The sequence below is a fragment of the Otolemur garnettii genome, unplaced genomic scaffold (genome assembly GCF_000181295.1).
Source record: "Otolemur garnettii isolate 467f Iridium unplaced genomic scaffold, OtoGar3 scaffold00010, whole genome shotgun sequence".
Taxonomy (NCBI): Eukaryota; Metazoa; Chordata; class Mammalia; order Primates; family Galagidae; genus Otolemur; species Otolemur garnettii.
Window position 1 is genome coordinate 25468962 of NW_003852405.1, and position 25514 is coordinate 25494475.

General features: G+C 38.7%; 1 protein-coding gene across 7 annotated transcripts in view; it reads right to left on the reverse strand.

Moving 5' to 3' along the window:
- ADGRL2 (adhesion G protein-coupled receptor L2) overlaps window positions 1-25514 on the reverse strand; it is a 206000-nt gene that overhangs the window by 30756 nt on the left and 149730 nt on the right. For 4 of the 7 annotated variants that reach the window (XM_012801732.2, XM_023509921.1, XM_023509916.1 and 1 more), the window contains exons 5-10: window positions 19237-20037; window positions 12929-13222; window positions 12347-12450; window positions 11308-11493; window positions 10361-10399; window positions 7372-7555 (exon numbers count right to left, since the gene is read on the reverse strand). In XM_012801732.2, the coding sequence (XP_012657186.1) occupies window positions 7372-7555; window positions 10361-10399; window positions 11308-11493; window positions 12347-12450; window positions 12929-13222; window positions 19237-20037 (1608 nt within the window). The remainder of the gene's footprint in view (window positions 1-7371; window positions 7556-10360; window positions 10400-11307; window positions 11494-12346; window positions 12451-12928; window positions 13223-19236; window positions 20038-25514) is intronic. The other 3 variants (XM_023509920.1, XM_023509917.1, XM_023509919.1) reach the window with 1 other exon arrangement.

Here is a 25514-nt window from a genome sequence, read left to right on the forward strand (position 1 = left end):
ATTTACTAAGTGATACAGGGTGGCGCCTGTGGCTCAAGGAGTAGGGCACCAGCCCCATCTATAGGAGGTGGCGGGTTCAAATCCGGCCCCAACCAAAAACTGCAAAAAAAAAAAAAAAAAAGTGATACTACTTATTAAAAGCAAGAAGTGTACGTTACCTAGGAATTAATTTTTTTAAAGTACAATGCACTAAAAGGGAAAAATACATAATTTTCTAAGAAGATCTAAGACCAAATGGAGAACTACGTAATTATATAATATAATTATATTTAATGATATCAACTGACTGAGCTGGCATTTTTTTCACAAATCAATCTATAAACTCAGTCTAATTCTAATACAAATCCCAACAACATTTTTGTCTGCAACTTGGCACACTGATTTAAAAATTCATATAGAAGAGATGTGCCAAAAAGCAGCCCAGGCAAGCTTGAGAGATGCAACAGAAGTGACACAACTGACAAAACCCAAAGCAGCAAGTAACAGACAACCCTCCACGCAGACGAGAATTGCCAGGCATTAAGGAGAGGAATGGCTTATACACTCGAAGCACACCAAGAACTGTTCACTCATACGGGAAAAAAAATCAAATTAGCTGCCTCCCACAGATGATAATATCATAATCAAAAATAAAGTTCAGGTGGATTAAAGATACAAATAGTAAAAAGGCAAAGCCTTATTGTTTCTAAGGAAAGTGTAAGATCCCTATAAACTCAATGTAGAGAAAATTCTCATAAGCAGAAAGCCAAAAGGAAAATTCTTTTTTCTTTTTCTTTTTTTTTTTTTGAGACAGTCTAACTCTGTTGGCCTGGGTAGAGTGCTGCGACATCATAGCTCACAGCAACCGCAATCTCTGGGGGCTCAACTTGTCCTCCTGCCTCAGCCTCCCTTTAGTAAATGGGACTAAAGACACCTGCCATGATGCCTGGCTAGTTTTTCTATTTTTAGTAGAGAGGGGGCTCTTGCTCAGGCTGGTCTCAGACTCCTGAGTTCAAGCAATCCACCCATTTCAGCCTCCCAGAGTGCTGGGATTAGGCTGAGCTACCACACCTGGCACAGGAAACTATTAAACAAGATACCAAAATCACCAACCATACTGAACAGACTGAAAAATCTGACCTCATTATTATATAAAACAACAGATACCTTATAAAGAGTTAAAAAGAGAAAGCACAGACAGGATAAATACTTGTAAACAATATAATCCTCAAAGAATTAGTGCCCAGAATTCACAGAGAAGCAAAAAAAAAAAAAACAAAAACCACACCACACACACACACAAATAGGAAAAAGGTGTAGACAACAAATTCACAGGAGAAAAGGCTAACATGGGTAATAAACGCATTAAGAAAGAATCAACAGCATTAAGTAATCGGGGAACTGCAAATTAAAACAATAATATGATCAATTCAGACTAATTAGATTGACACAATTTATGTCAATAACAAAGTGTTAGCAAAGATAGTAATGCTATTACTGGCTAGAATGTAAATTAGTGAAACAAGGTTAGAGACCAATTTGGTGGTATTTAGTGGAGTTAAAGTTGGGCAAACTATCCTTCAAAAGTTCTATTTCTAGAGATGTGTGTGCACATGTATTTCTACAAAGGTACACACGAGTCAGAAGACAGAGGAAAATTTGCAGCTTTATTTACATCAACAAAAAAGCCACTAAAATGTTCACCAGTAAAATAGAACAATAACTGTGCACTCTTAGCAAGAGAGAAAAACCTTTGTCTAGTTTTTAGAAAAAAGTAGAAAATTACATTTATAGTGTGAAATAATGTTAAAAATGTGAGAAGTATTAAAATAGAGTATTACATTTACAACCCTATAGCATATATTTTTTAAAAAGCTTATTAATGCTAAAAAATAAAATAAGGATAGTAGTTATCTCCTTCTTCATTTGATCAAGGAGGAGGAGCCCAGGGCAGTTCCACAATGTCTAAGGTTTTCTCCTCGCCCCCCCGAAAAATATTTGAAGTGAATTGTAAAATAACAAGATATGGCTCAGACGGGGGACTGATGCACAGGTGTTTGCACTATTCTCCGTACCCTCTATAGGCCTGAAATAACATAAGGTTTATTCGATAGATTTTCTGATACTGAATAAACTCGGTTCATAGCAGAGCCATTGAGAGCCAGCCCCACTCACAGCCAATGGTGTAGACAGAATTGTAACAGATCTCCCTGCACGCCGAGCCCAGGAAAAGCCGCCGAGCCCAGGAAAAGCCGTGGGCTCTGCCGGGAGGCCTGCAGCATTCCAGGCAGGGAATCTCCGTCAGCTGGGGTCTAGTGACTCATTCTCACAGACATTGGATTCGATTTTGACTAAAGTCCATTACTTAAACATTAATTTTCACTTCAACTTGTTAATATGTTGTTTAGGATACAGGATCCTGCACCCGCATTTAAAAGTGAATTCTGTTTGTAATTTCCCCTTTATAATAATATGTTTTTTCCAATTTTCATAGTAGGTGTATCCAGATTAAGCAGAATGATTTTGAAGTATTTTTCTTCTCTTTCTATTGTCTATAAGATTTGGCATGATTTGTTTTTTGAAATTATCTTTAATTTTTATTTATAAACACTAGTTGTCTATTTTTTGAGACTTTAGGAAAAAATAATAAGAATTTCATTGACGACTCTATACTGAACCTCAGAGTCAAAGCATTCTATAATAGACATACTCTTGCTTGACAATGAGAATGTTACTTTCTTTGCATTACTATTATTATTGTTTAATACTTCATTGCAGCAAGCATCTGATGTCTTTTCTGAGTGTATTTATCTTCATTCGTTCTTGACGAGGTTTTTGTTTCTAGTCCCTATCTTAAAATTGTTATTGTTGTTAAATTTTAAGTCTTTTTGATTTTGTGAAGGCAAAAAGTGGAAACCTGATAAACACACGTATATGTAAAAATAAAAAAAGAAATTAAAAAAAAGAAAGAAAGACAAAGAACAGCATGCTGAGCCTAGAAAAACCATGGGCTCTGCTGGGAGGTCTGCAGCACTCGGGGTAGGGGGTGCTTCATCAGCTGGGGTCCCGGGACAGAAGGGAAGTGGAGCAGAACTCAGGATGAAAGCAAACAAACACAGCCAACGCCCGGATGAGTGGCTGAGCAGCAGGAAGAGGAATAAAGCCTTGGGTGACTCTGGGTTTTTGTTACAATATATAAGAAGTCTAAAGAAAGGGACTCAATCACTCAGGGTGTTAAACACATTAAGAAAATAAATACAAGAGAATTTTATAATGGGTAGACCAGGCTGATTATATATATGTACATCACCTAAGCAATCTTTTTTTAGATTAATATGAGGGTACAAATAATTAGTTTACAATGTTTGCATTTGTTAGGTAGAGTCCCCTCTTGTAGTTGTGTTCCGCACCCAAGAGGTGTGCCACAAACCCTTACGCTGTACCCATCGCAGTCATCTTAAGATCATAAGGGAAGACAAAGATTAGGCACCTTGTGATAGGATGCAATATAAAGTTCTTGCCAAAAAAAAATTAAACCTGTCTTGATCAAGGTTGCAGATCTCATCATCAGCATGCCAAAGGAAGTTCAATGACAAACTGGGGATAAAACAGGCCAAATCAAGAACCTGGGAAATTCGATGGGACAAATCCCTCACATGATTTCTGCAACAATATTAATAAATGTTTTTAAAAGAAGAGGCAGGGAGAAATGACTTTTAATTAAAAAAACCCTTAACTGATATTTCAATCGGATGGATTATATGGGCTTGTTTGTATTCTGGTTCAAGCAAACCAGGCATGAAATTCCCAAGAACTAAGTAAATGTGAACACATGTTTGTTATCTATTGAACTTATTTTTATAAAAAGTTTTAAATGTGATAATGGTATTGTGGATTTCTTAAAAAGTATGGGATACAGATTAGGTTTTTTTACAGTAGTAATAATGGTATGTTACGATTTGCTTTAACATATTGGAGTAGTGACTGGAATACGGCACATAGGATTAGCCAGATGCTAATGCTAGGTAATGGGAATTTTTAATATAAATTGAAAACTTCTGCTCTTCCCAAGACAGGGAAAAAAGGAAAAGTCACATTCTGGGGGAAAAATATTCAGAATATATATATATGTGTTTAACGAAGGACATATCAAAAATATATAAAGAATCCTTGTAACTCATTAAGGAGACGACAACCCACTTCAAAGTGGGGAAGAGGTAAGAACAGACGCTTCACAAATAGTTATATGAATGGCCAATAAATACAAGAAACGAAGTTATCAGCCAATGTTACTCAGCAATCACAGGAAGGCAAAATAAATCCACAATGTGGGGCTGCAACAAACCACTAAAATGGCTGAGAAGGAAAGGGCTGTGGAACCTCAGCCCTGTGGAGGGCCCAGAGCTGCCAGAACCTCCACACAGCAGAGTTGCAGAGTTCAATGTGGTGCCATCCCTGGGAAAACAGAAGCCCAACGTGGAAATAACCCAAATGTCCAAGAAGCACACAGGCGCCCAAATTGTGGTATATCCTTAGGATGGAATGATACTCAGCAATAAAAAGAATTAAGCTATGGATGCTCCCACTTACGCTGACAAATCTCAAAACCATTATTCTGCATAAAGGAAGCAGGATCAAGAAGAGCACCGGACCCTGCAGGATCCCACGCCACTGAGGGTCTAGAAAAAGCAAAATTGCAGTGACAGAAAGCAGACCTGGGGCCAGGGACAGGAGGAGACTGGCCGGCAGCGTGGAAGCTTGAAGGACCCGCCCCAGGTACACAGATGTTGACCATGCTGATTACAAGGGTGTTCTTTTGTCATTATATGCATCAAATATGCTTTGGTTGCATATAAGTTAGACCTCAAAATGGATTAAATCAGACATAACATTATAATAAATAAAATTGTATGGTTGTTTTTTTTTTTTTTTGCAGTTTTTGGCCAGGGCTGGGTTTGAACCCACCACCTCTGGTACATGGGGCTGGGGCCCTACTCCTTTGAGCCACAGGTGCTGTCCCAATTGTATGGCTTTTATGGGATCATGTACTATAAGGGTAAATCACGCTATGAAGTTAAACTAAAGATTCAAGAAGAAATCACTAAGGAGGAAAATCTGTTTCAATAACCTAAGATAGTATAGTCATGCCCTCAGGAGGGCAAGGACATAAAGAAATCATAGGCCTTTTTAATCCTCTTGTCTGAAAAGAGCAATACAAGCCTTAGGAAAAAGGTGAATGGTTTCCTCATAATACATCGTGTATAATTTTTTTCTTTTTTTTTAAGAGACAGAGTCTCACTTTATTGTCCTCCATAGAGTACCGTGATGTCACAGCTCACAGCAACCCCCAACTCCTGGGCTTAGGTGATTCTCCTGCCTCAGCCTCCCAAGCAGTTGAGACTACAGGCGCCCACCATGACGCCCAGCTATTTTTTTGTTGCAGTTTGGTCGGGGCTGGGTTTGAATCCGCCACCCTCAGTATATGTGGCCAGCACCCTACCAGCTGAGTCACAGGGGCTGCCCCATTTTTTTTTTTCACAAAATTGTTTATATCTTAGAAATCAAAAGAAACAACTCCATTAGAATATGTAATGTGATTTTCATACTGATAATTCCTGGGTAATCAGCCTACAGATATAGTAAATTCCAGGTGTCACTTTAGAGATACCTGTAAAACTGCCATTCATAATACTTAATTGAAAATGGAAAAAGATGGCTCGGTGCCTGTGGCTCAAGTGGCTGAGGCACCAGCCACACACACCTAAGGGGGTGGGTTAGAATCCAGCCCGGGCCGCCAAACAACAATGATGGCTGCAACCAAAAAATAGCCAGGTGTTTGTGGCGGGGGCCTGTGATCCCAGCTACTTGGGAGGCGGAGGCAGGAGACTCGCTTGAGCCCAGGAGTTGGAGGTTGCTGTGAGCTGTGATGCCACGGCACTCTACCCAGGGGAACAGCTCAAGGCTGTCTCACAAAAAAAAAAAAAAAAACTATAAGAAAATTAATTCTTTAAAATGCCAAAAAAATATAGATATTAAAAAGATATACTCTGGACATATTAATTTTTCAGAATATGTCTCAAACTGGGATAAAAAATATCTTGGACATATAATAACAGCACATTCTATAAATATAAGGCTTATTTCTTTGTAATAATCGACTTCTGCAAAATAACTTACGATCTTCTATTTAAATCCAGGAATTAATTTGATTTATGTCCATTTCTTCAATACATCCCTTTTCCTGTATTTCTGACAAAGTTCCATGACTTAGGTACAACTAGGTGTTACAATATGGTATCTTTGGGCACGTATCTATTCAATATCTATTGCCCTAATGAAGTTAGTGCTGTTTTTACTGGAAGATCTTTGATTGTTTACACATTTGTGCTTGGGAAACTTTTTGACTTCACTAAGGGATATTGCTTACTTCATCGGAATTCAACCTTGGTCAATAATTAACAATTCTAAATTAGCCACCCTTAATTATAAAATTTTACTCTATTAATACTAAATATTTCGAAACTGAATTTCTGCCTCTCAATGGTAGCATTTAAATTCTAAGTTATGCCTCAAAACTATCTGTAGCTGTTTTGCCAACTACGAGGCCTGGGGTTCCTGCCTTTATGGGGGACGTAGTTCCCTGACCATATTTTTACCTGAAGGCAGTTATGTTTAATATAAACATCTGGCTCAAGTTCTGTGTGCTAGAATATTGGACTGAAAGAATACATTCCATAAAGTAATTTAAATTCATTAGAAACATATTACATGAATCAGGAAAGCATTTGCCACAGGTCCTGAGCAAGCACTTTTATTACTTCAGCACTCCTTTTTCTGTAATGATTTTTCAACTAAAACCCATACAAATATAAGACCAACTTTTATTTAATTAAATTAATTACTATTATTATTATTTTAAAGACAGAGTCTCACTCTGTTGCCCAGGCTGAGCGGCCACAGTCAGCTAAGCTCACTGCCACCTCAAACTCCTGGGCTCAAGCATTCCTCGGGCCTCAGTCTCCCAAGCAGCTGGAACTACAGGCACCTGCCACGTGCCCTGCTAATTTTTCTATTTTTAGTAGAGATAGGGTGTCTCACTGTCCCTCAGGCTTGTCTAAAACTCCTGATCTCAAGGTACCCTCCCACCTCAGCCTCCCAGAGTGCCAGGATTACAGGTTGTGAGCCACACTGCCCAGACTTAAAACCAACTTTTAAAAGACATAGGGTAGGTCCTGGCTTTTGCATGAGCTTCAGTAAGTGTGATCAATACTCTTCTTGCTAAAAGACAAAAATGATATCGCAAACAACAAATTTGGCACAGAGAAAACCGTTCTATTCCCTTTAACGTCTGTCTTCTAAACCAAAATTAAATCTGACAATAGATTCACTTACCAATATTTTCCGTGGGCATCGAAACCCTTGTTGGTTCTAAGAGATTGTCAGCTAGCACAAAAGCTCCTTCTTCCAATGTATCGAGTAACATCGTTGCTGTGTGTGCTTGTTCAGAAGAATTCATGTGTTTCCAGGATTCCAAAGCTTCAGGTCTCAGAAGGTTGTCCACTGTGTCCACAATTGCCTGCGTCCATTAAAAAACTATCATCAGTGTTGTCTGTTCTAGAACCAAGACGATTTTCAATCACTGACTAGTGACAATTGTAATATTTATCTGTCATGATGATTTACTTTTATTTTAAGATGGAAGAAGACTTGGACAACATATATCTGGTCAACTGTACACCAGACCGTCTCAAAATGAAACTAAGTGAAGATTAGCAGATTATTATTTGATTTAAACGTAGAAAGGTGAACTGTTGCTGTTTATCTAATCACCCCTCAACTGCTGAAGAAAAAAGACAACAATCAGTATCAGTTCTAACCTAAGGCATTATTCCTCTATGTGTGTGTCAAAACTAACATCATTCTATTTATAATATCAAGATATGAATCTTCTAAATACAAAGCACTAACGTCTCTGGAGTAAACTAACACTTGTGCTTAAAAACTAAACAATCTTTTTTTTTTTTTTTGCAAAATAGTAACCAAAATTGTGCCTTATAGACAAAGTAAAGAGGAAAAAAGTCTTTAAAGTTTACAAATTATCTGCATTTTCACTCTTTTAAGTCCTTGTCCAACTAAAAAAAAAAAAACACTTAAGAGTAGATTTTAATTCATTAAACAATGGTCTGCTTTTAAAGGAATCAAGAAAGCCATCAAAATATTTTAAGTCCTGTACTTATTAACTTAATGAAAAGAGAAAAAGAGAATAAAGTCCACATGACTATACAAGCTGTAAATATTCATATATGTTGGTTTAATTTATTACTGTGTAAAATAACATTAAATAAAACATAACCTGGCCAGTAAATCAACTGGAGCCAGGCTCTTATACTCAGACTTGCCTAGCAATGTACTGACTATGGCTCGGATAGGTGAAATTGCTGAATTGCTAGAATATTTATTCTAGTCATAATGTATCATTAGGACCACAGATAAATTGTTTTGATCTATTGGTAATCACTGAGGGAAAGGAACACACATTGTACAAAGAACGACAATAGAAACTCCTAGTTTGAGGTACTATATTGAAACGCACAGGGGGATAAAGTTGTTTGAGTCCTCTGTCAGAGTAAGATTAATTAGCTTAATCCATCTTAATATCCTCGTTCTGCCTGCCTTGTGAGCCACCACGACCTTCCTGGCAGGTGGAAGATACGTCCAAGTGGTGGTAAAGGCTTTTTTCTCTCTCTAATGGGAGATGGAATAGTCAAAAGGCTCACAGTGAAACTGCTGCAGCCATTCACTAGCGTGGAACAGAAATTGGTCTGCTGAGGCCAGATTGATGAGTCACCAAGAAATACAGACTGGGGCCTCTGAGTTACAAATGAGTCCTCTGTCACACGTGGAACTCACTTCATTTGCATAGTGTACGTCGGCTTCTGATCTGTAATTTAAAGCATTTTATTGTTCTTATCTGAACAGAGGAGCTCACTGGAGACAGTGAAAATGACACTGGTCAGAAATTAAGGTCATGCTGGAATCTGTTCTGTATACATGTAACTCGCTGATGTCATGCTTTTATTAATGTGGAACGTTCCTTACTCAGCACTACTTGTACCTTTCAAACAGTATCAAGTGGTATCAAAATGATCCTATCAAATTGTGATAGTGGTATCAAAATGATCATTAGCCTAATCATACTCCTGAAGTAGTCTCTCCCTATCAAAAAAAAAAAAAAAAGGAAAAGAAAAAGCTATTCTTTTTCCACTGATAGATGATGTCCTGGCAACACACCAATTATTACATTTCCTATATGCGCTGACTAATACCTGAACTGAACAGTTGAGCCTGAAAACTTCTCCAGACTTCAGTAGTTATTCTTTGTCCCCATTAAACAGGCTAGGAGGAGACTTTCAAAAATGGACTGCCTCAAATAGGATTTCTGCTTCCTTTTCATGTAAAGTTTTTAGGTCCAACAACGTCTAACACTAACTAGTGAGATGCTTTTTTTTTTCCTCCAGACCTTTCCAATCAAAATTATAATAGTGAAGTCATGGCTTTTGAGTAACCTCAAGTTACTCAAATTTTGATTTTACAGGACTATAGTCCCCAGAAGAATTAGTTTAGAAAATAATTATCTGCCCACAAAGAAACTTCTAAAACTTACAAAACAAAAATGCCATTTGGTATGATGATTTTGATCTACCCCTAGAATCAGCAGGGCAATTCCACGGTTAACCTCAGTTTCCTATTACTTGGACAGACCAGGGAGAGAAACCGGCTGGAGTGGACAAGGATTCTAAGCCAAAGAGGGGCCCTTTCTGTTCCTATTAGCCTGAAAAAAAGCAATATGTAACAGATACTGATGGCCCTGTCACATTGTTTATATTTCATTTCTAGTAAGCCATCCCCGTATCACCCTCAGTCCAGAAATGACTCTTAACATTTTTAGGACAAAGCCTCCCTTGTTTAAGAGTACACCACATGGATAAGGAAGCAGTGACTTTCATGCACATACAGTATGACTACACAGTCTTTGATACGATAAACTGCCAGGACTATATCAGAGCTGTTTCACGCAAGTTGTTTTTATAATCCACAGAGATTGACAACAGGAAACAAGGAGATGATTTAATCACTTTCCAATTAAGAGGATGTTTCGTTAAAATTCTTATACTTTTGGATGATTGGGAAAACAAAGATGATTAAAATGAATTATTTGCTTATTCTGAGAGGAATATGCCTGTGAAAAGCCAACATGGGTACAGCTGATATGGGGCACATTATATAATTATCAAAGACTGAAACGCGTCGGCTCATGCAGCAAGAAGACAAGCGTGGCAGGTGGCTGGGGGGGAAGCAGGGGACGGCACGGGAGAGATACCTTAAGGTAAGCCCTGCATGTCTTCTCTCGCTTTTGGAGCTTTTAAGTAAAAGAAAAGAAAATCAGAGGTTAGATCTGTATCTGCTGAAAATGAGGAAAGAAGAAATCCTCAAAAACTAAGCTGGCGTTCTGGAGCCCCAAGTTCATCATACATGTAAGTCCTCTGGGTGTCGAGTCTGTGCTGACTGCCAGAACTGCCTGCTTACAGTTTGGGGTTGTACTCCGCAATGTGTATTAATGCAAGGTATGCTGACGCAAAGAGACAAAATGCACACTACGGTCAAAAAAATCCACTGCTTAACTCCGAAGAACCACACTAGGCACAGATTTGGGGGTCCTAAGAACTTAATATAAACACAGTCAGGTGGAAAGTATCTAATTTTTGTCATAATTGGAAAAGTTACTAACACTGATAACAATAAATTCCTTCTCCCCAAAGCGGCCAGTGAAAGAAGTATTTCAGGGACTAATAATTTTGTTGCCATCATAAGAGTTTCACATACTGGCACACAAAGGTATATAAACTCTGTAACGGAGTCTCTGCAAGTGTACATAATGCGTTCTAAAGAGACAGTACGGGGGCAGCGCCTGTGGCTCAAAGGAGTAAGGCGCCGGCCCCATATGCCGGAGGTGGAGGGTTCAAATCCAGCCCCGGCCAAAAACTGCAAAGATAAATCAATAAATAAAGAGACAGGACTGGCTACAATCAGGCGGTGAAGTCTGGTACCAACTAGGGGGTCTCTCAGTTAATTCACATCATTTATGCTGATTGGGGAGGGCCACATTGCTCCTTTCTCTACTGTAATTCTCGCTTGAAAAATGAACCGCAATAGAAATTCTGTTTCTAAGTCCATGTCCAGGGGAGCAGAGCTTTGGCTGGCCACCGCTAGACATATCAAGAGCTGCCGTACAAACTGTTAATTCAGAACAAGAGGAGCTCTCCCTACCTTGTTATAACTCCGTCCAGCTGAATCCTTTTCGCTAGGCTTCAGTTCCTGCAGCTGAGCGTCCAGGATGTCCACCAACTGCTCCATCAACCTCACGGAAGAACTCACGTCCCCAGCAAACACTGGCCCTTTGGTATGTTTAGCCAGCTCATTGGCAAGGCTGGCAGCATTCTCTCCGCTTCTAATCTGCAATGACAATTCGCATTCTCTCAGTCTACTTTCCTGTTCTGTTTATGGCTTCGAGTTCTCCCTGAGAACCTTTGTTGTGGCGGAAAGTAAAAAAAAAATATTTGCCAACATGTCAAAATCTGCAACTGACTGAGACCAGTAACTTTCTCTTCATCTCCGAAGATTAAAGGCTCTTAGATCTTCAACACACAACAGAAATTCTCAGCCAGACATTGAAAAGAAACAAAAAGGAAAACAAATTCTTTCTCAAAATTTTCAGCCAGCTCTTTCATTTCACTGCAAACATTTTAAATGGTTATTTTAAAATCTTATTTCTTCCAGTGATCCAGAATTGAAATCAGAATGCTGTCAGTAGGAAACTCAGAGTTATTATCCAGGGTTTGTGTTTCAGAAAGGTAGGATGGAAGAGGAGAGAATAAATCGGCACTGCCTTCCATCGTGATATGAAAGTTACCGATGCCTTGAAAGTCATTTACTCACTCTACCAAAATCACATCTGATGTAAACATCTGCTTGCATTCTGTGGATTCAGTTGCAAACTTAACGATATTTGGTTTATTAGGCCAATGCACTATTTGTCTTCTGAACATCAAAAGAAACAGAACAAACTAAATATGAATAAAATTAAGCAAGTATGTACTCGTTAAGAAGCTTAACGTAGAAAAACAGCCTACCCCAAAACATCTGTAACTTTCAATAAATAGTTTACAGACAAAACTATGCACCATTTTTATTTTTATATTGAACAAAGAGCAATAAAGCTGGTTTTCACATACAAAGCTAAATTATTTACGTTAGAAGTTAAAGCCCTACATCACCATGTGTATCACATTAAAAGGTTCCAACCAACCTTCTGAGCCAGCTGATTTACCCAGTGTGAGGTACAGTTGCTAAGATCGGGGCCCTTAGGGTTCCATGTTCCAGTGGAAACCATGCAGAGATACGAGGCAGTTCCTACAACAGATGTGGAAAACAACAGTGAAATTGAAACCATTTTTCTGCGTGCATTCGGGAAATCAGCTATCACGATCCTACGCTGCGTGTTAAATTTTGAATAAACGCTAATGGAAGTAGTTGACAGTAACGGACGTAAAGGAGGGTTTGATGCAGATTATCAACAGTAAATGGAAAGTCATCACAGCAATACCATACATTTACCGCAGACAAACAAAAGCCCCTGGTTTTCTTGGGACTTATCCAGGGAAGCTTGTAATGACAAAGGCAGCTGTTAAGGGAGCCTCGCTAGAGTCCTGGGGCAAAAATCTCAGGCTTGACCTAAGTCTTTAAGAGGGAGAGGTAATTTCACGCCTGATCTTAAGTTACTTTTACAGGTTACGAGGCTTTTAGTTGCGTACAGGTGCGAGTACTGCCAAAGTAACAAAAATGATGTTCGCTGTTATCAATCTATGTGTGGTACTTTACAGAAAAATACCTCTTGTTCCCTTGGGACACGGTCGTTCAACCATCATTCCCCTTTGTGTCTGAGGCCACCTTATCCCCTTCGAGTCTAAGGCTTCGCAGAATCTCTCTGGCAGGGGAAAAATATTTGTTACAGGTGGAATTTTGGTTGTAGAAACTGCTGGAGGTGGCTTCGCCCCTTTGCTTCCTTCCTGGGATCCAGCGACAGTGGTGCTCATGGGGCCTTTCTGTGCAGCAGTGCTCGTGGTTGATACTGTGGTTTTGAACAGCTCAGCAGAAGAAGTTATTGTCACAGCTGTGGTAGGCACTATGGAAAAAAGATGAGTGTGTTAACCTCCAACACACACTTGCTCTCACACACAGGCATACACGCGGGCGTGCACGTGGGAACGTGAGTGCACACACACACACCAACAGAATGAGAATCACTGGCACCGCTGGGGGAGAGGAAAGCACAGCACGTATTCTAACTTATTCATATCGTTGGCTAAAGGATGGTCGTTTAGGCTTTTGCTGTATGACTCTGTGTTTGGTTTATTTCTCAAGGAAATGTGTCAGTATAGTGATAATTTCGTCGTACACTATTCAACAGAAAAAATAGGTCATTGAATTTAGAAAAATTTTATTATATAAACGCATGGTCTATAAATAATTAAATTCAAAGTAGCAACAAAAGTCTAACCATGATATTTTTCTTGGATAACAAAATAGATTTAAAGCCGCCCCCTCTACATCCTGCAAGAAAAATACTGTGACATCTTTCCACCCCGCAGCCCTTCTTGCTCCCGAGGTCTTTAAGCAAGACGGCTTAGATCTAAACAGGAGGTAAGCTTGGTGCACAGGGGCTAGTACGGCAAGGGAACATCCCGGGCTTCAGCTCCTTTACTTTTGAAAAGACAGGTATGAACAAGGGCTAGTTCTGGTCAGAAGTGTCATCTCCCGTCAAGGTAAAGGGTTAGACCAAATCATGCCTAATTAACCCCCCCCATATACTGTTAACCCTTAACAGAGAATTTAAGGCTATACATTTAAAAGCAGAAAATGTTTTTTTTTTTTTATTTTTAAATGGCTCCTTTAGCCTCTGACATCACTTTCCAGCTGTTATACCCACTAGGATCTCAGAGGCTTCTCTACGAATCATCACTGAGTTAACCAGAAATGAAAACTGTCAGAAACCTGACGCTGCCATTTACAAACTACTGCACAATAAAGTTTTACCAACATTCACAGATCACCGGGCTCTGAACAAACTTTCCCCTATGATGCCTTAAATGTAACTTGCTCGAGTACAGCCAATTAAACAGAGCCTTTCTTTTCAAATCATCTTAAAAAACATTCACCTACTTATGCTTTACCTATACAAGAGAAGCGAGCTGGAACATTAAAACTTATTAGAAAACACGCTCATGGTATCGCTGATTTGTTTACTATTTTAAGCTCCAGTCCACACATTTTTATCTTTATAATTCTGACACTACTGAGAATATATGAAGTTTATCAGAAAAAGCATTGTACACATGCTTCTAATTCTTAGTAGTAACCAACTTCTTGTTGTCAATAAGTACACTGTACACGTTTCACTCCTTTCCCCTCCATCTCCAGAGAAACTTCTAAAACATGTGTTTTATTTCTAGGGCATAATTTATTGACCATATGAGAGATGTCTGTGTACATTAGTCAAACATCATGCCTCGTCAGCTGCTGCAGGAACCCATTCCAACCTGCCTATCTTTTCCTGTAAAGTACTCGCCTGACATCTTGTTAAACCTCTGTAATTTTCTTTTGATTACAATGCAGTCAGGCTTTCAGTGCTTTCTCAATTAACATTTGTCAAAAGCATCACAATCTTCTGCAGAAGTGTGAAATGGCTGCTGCTGAATCAGGTCTTAAGAGAGGAGTGGGGACTCAGAGCAACCAGGGCAGAGCTGAGCGGTTCCCTGCCGCCCCATCGGATGCACCACTCGACACTGGGCATGCTCAGTCATGGAAACACAGGGTCACACTTCATTAGTCCTTTGTTAGCCAAGCATCAGTGAAGAGTCAGAACAACTGAGTCCCGGTAGATATTAAAATGACCTTGATTAAATGCTCAGAATTTCATGCAACATTCTACAGCCATTTTTCCCTGTGTGCTTTTTTGAATAATATATTTTCATTCCTTTTTGCCTTTTAATCACTGAAAGAACTTAAAAGGGGATCAACACATTCTTCAAAGGTAAATTTGTGTGAAAGATGGAAGGATCCTGAAAATACCAAGAAAACAAACTTTACGTGACAAAACTGAACCCACCGGGGGACAACTAGAATTTCTGGGATTCCACTCGGCTTTCATTTACTTTAAGGAAAATAATTTTTTTTTCTAATATGGAAAGCTTAGAAAGGCAGGGATTTCTAAAAATTATTAATTCTTCCTGCAGGTAGAGACGGTCCCACCAAGGCATCTGGTACTGATAAAAGTTTATACTTAGCACTAATGTGCCAGATGCCAATCACTATTCATGAACTATCAGATCATCTTATTTAATCCTTACCACCATCCAGTGAAGTAGACACTGGTTATCTTCCGATTAGAGATGAGGAAATTAAGCCATAAAGAAAGAAAGTAATTTGTGTGGGATCAAGTGTCCAGGTGCTGAAATGCTATGATCTTACGTTTTTAGGTAAAAGATATTTATAGACTTGAGAAAAAGAATGGCTTCCAAAAAAAAAAAAAAAGGACCTTGTCCTGCTTTTAGAACCTTTAACTGACACTGTGTTCTGTGTAAATCTCTAAAAGAAGAAAAGATGTGTAAACATAATGTGATACTGGAAAAATAAAGACAAAGTCACATCATGAAATAGGTGGCAAAAGGTTCAAAACTCAGGAATATCCTATGAAGGAACCAGAAAACATGGTAGCCTGCAACAGAATGGTAACTCAAATCCACACCCCTTTTTACAAAGTTCTGTTGATAAACAGAACTTGTCTAGCATCCAGATTAACGGACTTAGCATTCTGCCTATCATTTCTCATTGGAATATAGATACCTAAGAAATGATACTAACATACCAGTAGATTCTGACAAACACATAAGAAAGGTTCAATTTCCTACGGTTGTATACTAAGAACTTGCTACTGATTACCAGGTTTTTCCCTGCATGGAAGGGTTTTAGGACAATATCCATTTACTCGAAAAGTAATAGTCCCCTTAGCAAGATCCAAGGACTCACTTGCTATTTACTGAACGAACTCCAGCTAGAGTGAGACTGTAGCCCTGTAAGGCAAAACGAGAGTCCGTTAAATGTGCCCTGATTCAATGTCTGACAGTACTGATCACTTCTTACACAGCATTCCTTATGGGTGAGAAAATACGTCAGGAAATACGTACTCTACACTAACCACTTCTTAAATTCTGTATAAACAAAACTGGCTCTTGCTATAAAGGTCCCCTTATGTTACAGAAGTGTCTTATCAGAACAGCCAAACGCAAGTAAAGGCACACCATTTCCTGGACGCTATTTGGGATGACAAATCTGTAGATAGGTGGAGTAAACGTAAAGACATCTAGATTAAGAAACAGGGTAGAGTTAAAATAAAACTGAAAAGGGTTTTTCCTAAACCCATTCTAGAGAAGGAGAAAGAGGGGAACTCGATCCAGCTGCAGGGAAGGGAGCAAATGCAAGGACCAGACAAAGCTAAAAATTCAAAGGGGGAAAAAAAAGATCAGGACCCAGAAATACAAATTTGTGCTGTTAGGAATGAAAAGGGCTTAGATTTGTAAATGGGGGGAAGAATTGATGCTAATCCACTGTGAAACGGTCTGCAATGAAAAACGAAAGGAATGGAGAATTGTACAGCACCACTTATCCCCTGGCCACATACATGAGAGCAAAGCCAGAACCCTGGACTTTATGAATTTTAGCCAAAGAAATCAATCACCGCTTCACGACAGGCAAAGACCTCATTTCTGTGATTGCTCTGTCCTATCAGTTTCTTGGATCTTGCTTCTGGAAAGCTGACAGTGGGTTATTGGCTTGACCTAAATTTATGGGCCAGAAGAGCTGAGCAAGGCTCCACCTAAAATGAATACAGACAGCACCGTCTTGCATGAGAAGCAGGAGTCTCTAAAAGCATACGCAGAAACATTATTAGGGGGAGAGAATAAGAATATGGGTCAAATAGAAGAGAAATGTAGGTCAGATAAAACTTATCACTAAGGGTTTAAGAAGGGGTCGACACAAACATTCACACTCTGGGAGGTCTGAAGAGTGGCTCCTGAGGATGCCCAGACTCAGCGGCAGGAACACACTGGTCATACAGGAACGCACGCTCCATACATAGAAGTTTCCCATTTCCAAAGCTGGTAACTGCTCTTTCCAAACAGCGGCTACCCTATCAAAGACTTCTCATCTGAACTAGATCAAATTATTTACTAGAATAAATGTTGCAAGTAGGGAATGACATTATTCCTCATCTTTGTGTTCACTGAAGTATTTTGTGACAAGCAGACGGGTAATGATTTCTTGTTAAATTGAATTTGTACTCAACTATTCACAATCTTTCACGTGTTGGCCGATCACAGATGTGCCATTTTTAAAGTATTTTCTGTTTTTCTTTCTTCTTTCCTTTCCTTCCTTCCCTTCTCTCCCTTTCTCTTTCTTTCTTTCTTTTCTTTCTCTCTCTCTCTTTCTTTCTTTCTCTCCTCACTCCCTTCCTTTCCTCTTTCTTTTCTCATGAGGGGAAAAAAATTTACTGCCATCCAAGGCTAACTAACGTACCAGCTCTTGGGGTGATACATGTAAACAGGTTACAAAAAGGTTAACACGAGGATCCACACAATTTTAGCTAAAGCCTAAAGTTTGCCAGTGCCTCGCGTTTGCTTTTTGACAATCTATAGGATAAAGGAGAAACACTGTATATCGTAGCTTTTAAAATTAACAACAGAAATACACAAACATACCAAATGGTTGGCCTTCTGAACAAACAAATACGTATAAATTTTAAAACAAATGGTTGTGAGATTAGAACAATAAAGTACTTTGTACCCTAAAGTAAGAATTCTGTTGAAAATTTAACGATGGACATTACTGCTATCGTTTAAAGCCAAACCCCCCTCCAGATATCCGTGATTTAGAGGAAAAAGTCAATATACCGCTCCCGCATGAACAAAATACACATTATCTTGGTATTCTATAATAACTCGGATTAGAAGTTCAATTACAAAAAGCTGTGACTTCTGGTTTTGAGGCTTGACTATATGACAATGTTTAGAACTTATTTATGTATCTTAAGATATATGTAGGCATACTCGGTTGTTTTCAGTACATTTAAATACACGTGTTTAAGTGTACTGCTTTAACAAGAAAAAAATCTGTTGGGGAGATTGATTTAATAACTTTAAAAATCTTTGTTTTCAGTTTCTAAAATGTTGACGTCACCATGTGAAAATTCCCACTAACTTCTTAGTAAATTGAAATATTACAGATTTGAAACACAAATCTATTATTTTTATTATTCAAATAAAAAAGACTGATAAATTGCGTAGCTCTGTAAGAAGATAGTAACACTTTCATCACGAGTATGAGATAATCTTGTTTTAACGAAATATTCGATTTACCGTCAAAAATTTATTTCTCACAGAACTGAAATCACTTAAATAAATCAGAATATACTTCCAAAAATGCAGCATATTACTTTCCCAATTAATGGTCCTTCAGAAAGATACCTAAGAGACCTGGGGGAAAAAAAAAAGCTAACAGATCTGTCATCATAAATCAGTTCACGTGCAACAGTTAAAGTCAGAGAAATACTGACTTCAAACTGTCACTAATTTATCAGGAAATAAAAACGTGTGATTTTACATGATGACCTAAAAAGATACTGCATGATCCTCCGTCTCCTATCCAGAGAACAGGCACCAAACTTCAGAACACTTACGCTCACTTTGTCCATCAAGCCTGGCTGATCTCCTGAGACCTCCTCCCACTCATTTCCCTTAACCACTGGCGCCAAGAAGTTAAAAGGTCTGCACATGGATTATAATCAATTCAGGACTCAGGTAGAGGAGGGAAAGAAACCAACACTAACAGGTTTGTAGTTGGTCATGTATTTTTAGCAATGAAAAGCTAAACTGACCAATAACGCTACAGTTTCTTAAAGCCAACGTTTAAATGAAGAAATTCAGAAAAATAAAATGAACCACGGTAAGGTGAGAATGCACCACAATATTGTCCTTTGTGTGAATGAACAGGGAAAGAAACCAGGGGGAAAATATTAACCAACATCTTTTGAACATAAGGTGTTCACAAAACGGCATAAGCATTTCAAGGGGACGTTCTTACCTTGGGCAGGATCGGGTGGACCGAACTCCAGAGAATATCGTAAAATGAAGTTGTTGTTCCAGACGTAGAGCTGGTTGTCTCTGGGATTGTAATCCACTGCAGCGATATACTGGTACTGGTTGGGGAAGGGGACATCCACGTATTCTCCGCGGTTCAGTCGGGTATTGTAAATGTAATCAATCGCGTTCTTGCCCGTCTCACTTTCGTTGTCCTGATAAACTGACCTGACCACATAGAGGACTCCACAGATCATAAAAGCATTGGACGCTGCCCGTTTGTCATACACCGTCTCCCACGTCGCTTCAAATCGCAGCGTGTACGGGTTCAGCTGGCTGATGACTATCATTCCATTGTTCTGTTCGGTGGCGTAAATGACCCATAAGCCATTTTCATCAACTGCGAGGTCGATGTCAGTCTTCCCTCCCCATCTGTACGGGGAGGTATCGTGGTAGTTGGCATAGTTAATTATGGCCTCGCCACTCTTAATTCTAGTCCTCAAGTCAAATTTCACAATATTCCTTGTTCTTTCTTTGTTGAAGAAGACAGCACCATCGTAGACCACAAATCCAGTACCATCGACTCGATTTGGAAGTTTGTATGTTGTCGTCTGACGGCTGTTTTGGAAATCTTCTAAAGAAGCATATTCTATTAAAGTATCAGTACGGTAGGGAGTCCAGGGCATGAAATAAATTTTGTCTGCAGCCTGAAGAGGGTCCTTGCACCAAGCACCCGCCTTTTGTTCAGCTTCATAGATACATGGCGAGTCCACAATTGCTTTCAAGGTCCCAGGGCACACAAAAACTAACAGTCACAGAGAAAAGACAAAAAGTAAGTCAAGTTAACAAAATTATGCAGCAACCATGTTTTAACGATCACAAATCGAAAGAGGAAAACTCATTTAATTAGCACTTATTTTTACCAAAATGTTTACTTAATGTTAAGTACTAACCCTTCATTTCTGAAGTTACCAGAATCAATGCTGTAGTAGTGTACAAAGATTACATGGGGTTCGTTTTCACAAGTAGAAGCCTAAGCATAAGACCATCCATAACTGAACTGACAATTTAAATTTCTGATATGTGTTTTTATCTTATCATTTGGTAATGTATGTTTTAACATGTTGAACTTGATGTTAAAGTATTTAATTTTATTCCAAACTTTATACCTCCCAGCCCCCAGCCCACCTATTAAGCTCTCAAAAGCAAAACCACAAAATAAGGTAAATAAAACAGAAAACCCGATGCGAAGGCTTATTTACAACTTGTATAGACGTGAGACTGAAAACAAAGGAGCTTCCATCTAAGGAACGTAAATATTTGGAAAATGCAATTAGGAGTACAGAAAAGTAAACGCAGAAAAAAGCAGTGATAAAACAACCAGGAGACCCTGTAACCATAGCATGCTAGGGAGAGGGTTCTGGAAGCCAAGCCAGATGACACTTGAACAGTAAGAAAGTATTCGAGGGTTTCAGAAAAAGAGATCCAGGGTGAAAAAGAAACAGAGAAAGGGCCGCTCCCCCTCGCCGACTTCGGAATTTTTACCCCATCACCAGATTTAGCGATCATTTAATGTCAGTGTCAACGTCTGACTTCTTAGTGAGGTCCCCAAATGAGATCCTGCTCATCATCGTAACACGGGGGTGTGGAGGGGGAGGAGGGGGAGGAAGTGAACATCCATAAGGCACATGACAGGGAGCCGGGGTGCAGACTGTGTACGTTATTTACCTTTTTGCTCCACTTCTATTTTAAGCATCGGAAGGAAAAATAAAAAATAAAAAAAGGTGCAAGGGAAAAAGAAAAAAGATTAAAATAAATCGACTATTAGTCTTAAGACTGAATTCGTAACAGATGCTAAATACAGGAAAGAACATGGGCTGCACTACTTTGGATAAAGAGAAACACACAACAGGAAAACCTAGCAGGAGAAAGATTCTAAAGTTACATAAAAGAACACGGATCAATCATTTTAGGAGATTAAGGAGGCAATATAAATAGGTTGGCATGATGTTTCACTTAGTGAACCTGAATAAATAATGAAACTCTTCACTAATGCATGACATACAGACTTTTGTCTTTCCAAAGTCAGTCCGCATTCTTTTACTTTCTACGTAGGGCTACGGACAGGAATGCATGCACAGGTGAATCATTCCCACTTAGGTGAACTTAATTATTCACTGACTACAATCAGGTAAGCACAACAATAGGAAAATCCATTCATTAAATGACATCCATCTTGGAATTTAGGTCAAATTTAATAAATACTGACATGCTTATTCTTTCTCAGAAATTCATGTACGAAGAAATATACAATTATGCAGCTCGGTAGGTATCAACTGTTTTTCTATCATTTTCTATGTCTGGGTAAATCCATTCTAACTATTAGAAAAGCCTCGTTCTCAGGAATGTGCAAATCCACCCCCACCCCGGCCCCAACAGAGATTCTGAAGAGTGGGGTAAGGTTATGCCTTTCTTCCCCACTAGAATTAGTTAATTTACTTATGTAGGTTTACATATCCTTTACATTATAGAATTCTTAATAAATTTTCTATATATTTCAAAATTGTAATACTAAGTCTATTAAAAAAAAGTAAGCAAAATACATACAAGGGAAAAGCAAGCACAGTAGGCAAGGAGAAAAAGGAAGAAAAAATTATGGTTAGCTCATTATGACAATTCTACCGTCATCAGTTTACACAGAAAGCAAGCCAGCATGCAACGACAATCATACCGAGCATTCAAAGCAAATACCTTGACTCCACAGACCTTATAAAAAAGCAAATGCTTTAATAAAACAAACCTGATTAGTAGAGTTAAATGAGAAAAAAATCTCCTACAAGTTTAAAGAAATAGATTATGCAGTTAGGAAGGGTGCTATATAAGATCTTTGTTGGTAAACAGTATTCTCATCATTACAAACCGTAACATACTGTTTTACGTGGTATGTAGGTTTGAAGTATGTTGCCTGAATTTCATAAAATGACCAGATTGCTCCCTGTGTTTCTCCCCCTTATTAAAATGCATGAGGGTGGGCTAACTTTCCAACTCCAAATCAGGCCCAAAGACAGTGTAGTAAACATATCGTTAGTCTCTCAGCCTAATTTTAACATTACAATAATTCATCAAGATTAAATATCGACCTTTTGAAATACCTATGGGAGAAACATACCCACAAAGATTTCTGCCATAGGGATAGCCCGTAACTCTTCACCTGAAGCTACGACCTCTCCCACCCAACTCGGGTCTGTGCAACTACTTTCAGGAAACATACTTGCTCCGTAATGTATAATTCTGACTGCAGCTACTAAATAGAAAACATTTCGTGTTACTAACTTGCAAACAATACTTTTTTTATAAACCTCTAGTCCTAAAATTATTCCTCAGGGAAGTGTAACATTATACCTGCTTAGAATCATTAACAAAAAGGGGTGGTACGAACATGGTGATGAGAGGAATCTTTGGTGTTGTGACTGCTCAGACCACATTTAGATACGGGTGTATTTAAACTAAGGGAAGGATGATTTTACTAAAATGTAATGGAAAAAAGCATCTTAAAATATGTTCACTCGTTTAACTTAAAACATGTTCAATGGGAGATGCAGAAAACACATTTTATGTTTGCCATTCATAGAAAACGGCTGAATTTTATTATTTGATACATTAAAATGATCATGCAAGCATTGAATAAGATACGAAATAGGGAACTCTTTAATGTACGTTTTAGCTGATATCATGTATTTTTAAAAATTATGAATTGCATATCATTCTAATAAAAAATGAGAAGTGACATCTAAATGTAAAAATTAAGAAAAAAATAAAGAACTTTGATGATTGATGAATCCTACTGAGAAGGATATGGATCTTTAAAAAATCCCTGTATTATGATTTTTATAAAAAGGCCAAAGGATAGATATCTGTCAAATCAATCAAAATTCTATCAACTCAGAAGAATATAAAAATATAATAAAATTAGTAAAATCAGCATTCCTTATCACATGCCAAACATTATTGCAACTTGTCTTAAGAGACTGTATAAATTAACTCCTAACAATACATTTACTTTTCTTTTTTTTTTTTTTCTAAACAATTTTATTTTATTTTATTTCATTTTTTTGAGACGGAGACTCAAGCTATCCCCCTGGGTAGAGTGCCATGGCATCTCGTTCACAGCAACCTCCAACTCCTGGGCTTAAGCGAGTCTCCTGCCTCAGCCTCCCAAGCAGCTGGGACTACAGGCGCCCGCCACAACGCCCGGCCATTTTTTGGTTGCAGCCATCATTGTTGTTTGGCGGGCCTGGGCTGGGGATTCGAACCCGCCACCTTAGGTGTATGTGGCTGGCGCCTTAGCCGCTTGAGCCACAGGCGCCGAGCCAATACATTTACTTTTCTATAGAGCAAACACTTAAGTACATGACCCACCAACATCTGTGGAGGACTCCATGGGTGTACAAGACAAGAAATGGACCCAAGCTAGCTACAGCCCACAGACTCTGTATCTGAAGTGACACACTGTTTTATTTTCCATAATCTCACATGTTCATTCACTGGGAATGACTGAATCAACAGTAACGGCTATTTTTTTTTTCTCATCAAATAAAACTCGCATCTAACCTTATAGTATAATTTTTATAGTAGGACAAAAATGAAATGAGCATCCAAACACAAAAACCAAATCCTGCTTATGGGATGCAAATGCCCATCTGATGGCTCTCCCTTATCCTCCAAGATCTTCATGACTTCATTCAAGTTCATGGACATGCTGCCCCTCCGTTCCGTCAGTGATAAGGGATTGTTGACACAGACGTTGTGTAAGCAAGTACAATGTCCTAAGAATGCACCTGCCTGTTTTAAGCATACACGTACTCAAGGCAACCAAATAACAACATTTCCAATGTTCTCTGTGAAGTGCACTTATTATAAAGTTTTCAGAAGTCATGGAAAATTTCTGAAATTGTTCCACAATAGGACAAAATAGTTTGGGATATATAAATAGGCTCCTGGAGGATGTGCTGTGGATATAAATTGGCATCAAGCCAGGTAATAACTAAATTACGTAAGTGACACTTTTTACTAAGTGTAAAAGAGGTATACGAATGTTACAAAGTACATAAACTATTAAAACAAGGAGAAAGTGAAAGCAAGAAGATTAAAACAAAAGCAGGTGCAAGGAACAGATATAAGTACTAAAAAAAAAGAGAGAGAGAGAGGGAAAAATGTGAAAGAGATAATACACAGCTCAACATAAGATCAGAATGATCAAAAAGACCTTTTTCTGAGACAGAGTCTCACTTTGTCGCCCTCAGTAGAGTGCTGTACTGTCACAGCTCACAGCAACCTCCAGCTCTTGGGCTTAGCCTTAGTGATTCTCTTGCCTCAGGCTCCCACCACAAGGCCCAGCTATTTTTTGTTGCAGTTTGGCTGAGGCTGGGTTTGAACTCAGCACCCTCAGTATATGGGGGGCACCCTAATCACTGAGCCACAGGCACCACCCTAAAAAGACCTTTTGTGCTAAAATTTAACATCAACTGAAATTGTGCCATTTACAGTGTGTCACCACCATACAGTGTGTAGGAATTATAATGACTTTCATTCTCTACCAAGAAGCAGTTAAAAAAAAAAAACCAAAGACTTATTTCTGCCTCGTGCAAACATCTAGAAAGATAACAGCCAATTAATTACTCAAGTTTTTTTTTTTTTTGCTTTAAAAGACAAAAACTAAAAAGAATAAATACTTCTCTGAATATAGCTATTTGCAAGTTAAGTGCACAATGTACAATACTTCTGGAGAACTGGAAAAATAAAATTTTGAAAGTTAGATGTTCCAGAAGATATCCACATTTTCCTTTCTTAAACAGCGCAAGAAATCACTTTAAGATTCTGAAAATAATAGGTGCTGAGCACTGCTCTTGGTCTATAGACTAGGTGACAGGAACTGGCTCCAGAAAGACACAATTCTTGGCAGCTCTGACTGATCCCACTGTTTGGGAATGGATGCTGGGTTCCTTCTCTAACATGAGGACAGAAATCAACGCTAAATTCAAGTAGAGTGACTTCATGGAACAAAAGTTTGGTTAGGTCAAAAGCATATACAGTGTTCCTCTAGTGGCCCAGGAGAAGGGTTATGTAAAGCCACCAACAACGACCCACGGGAGAAGTGATAGCAAGATCAGTTTACTCCGTAGGCTTCCAATCCTACAAATGGCATAAAAAAATACTGGAAACATAAAAAAGCATCCATTTCACAGCAACACAGGAACACAGAGCTGGGATGAAAAGAAAAGA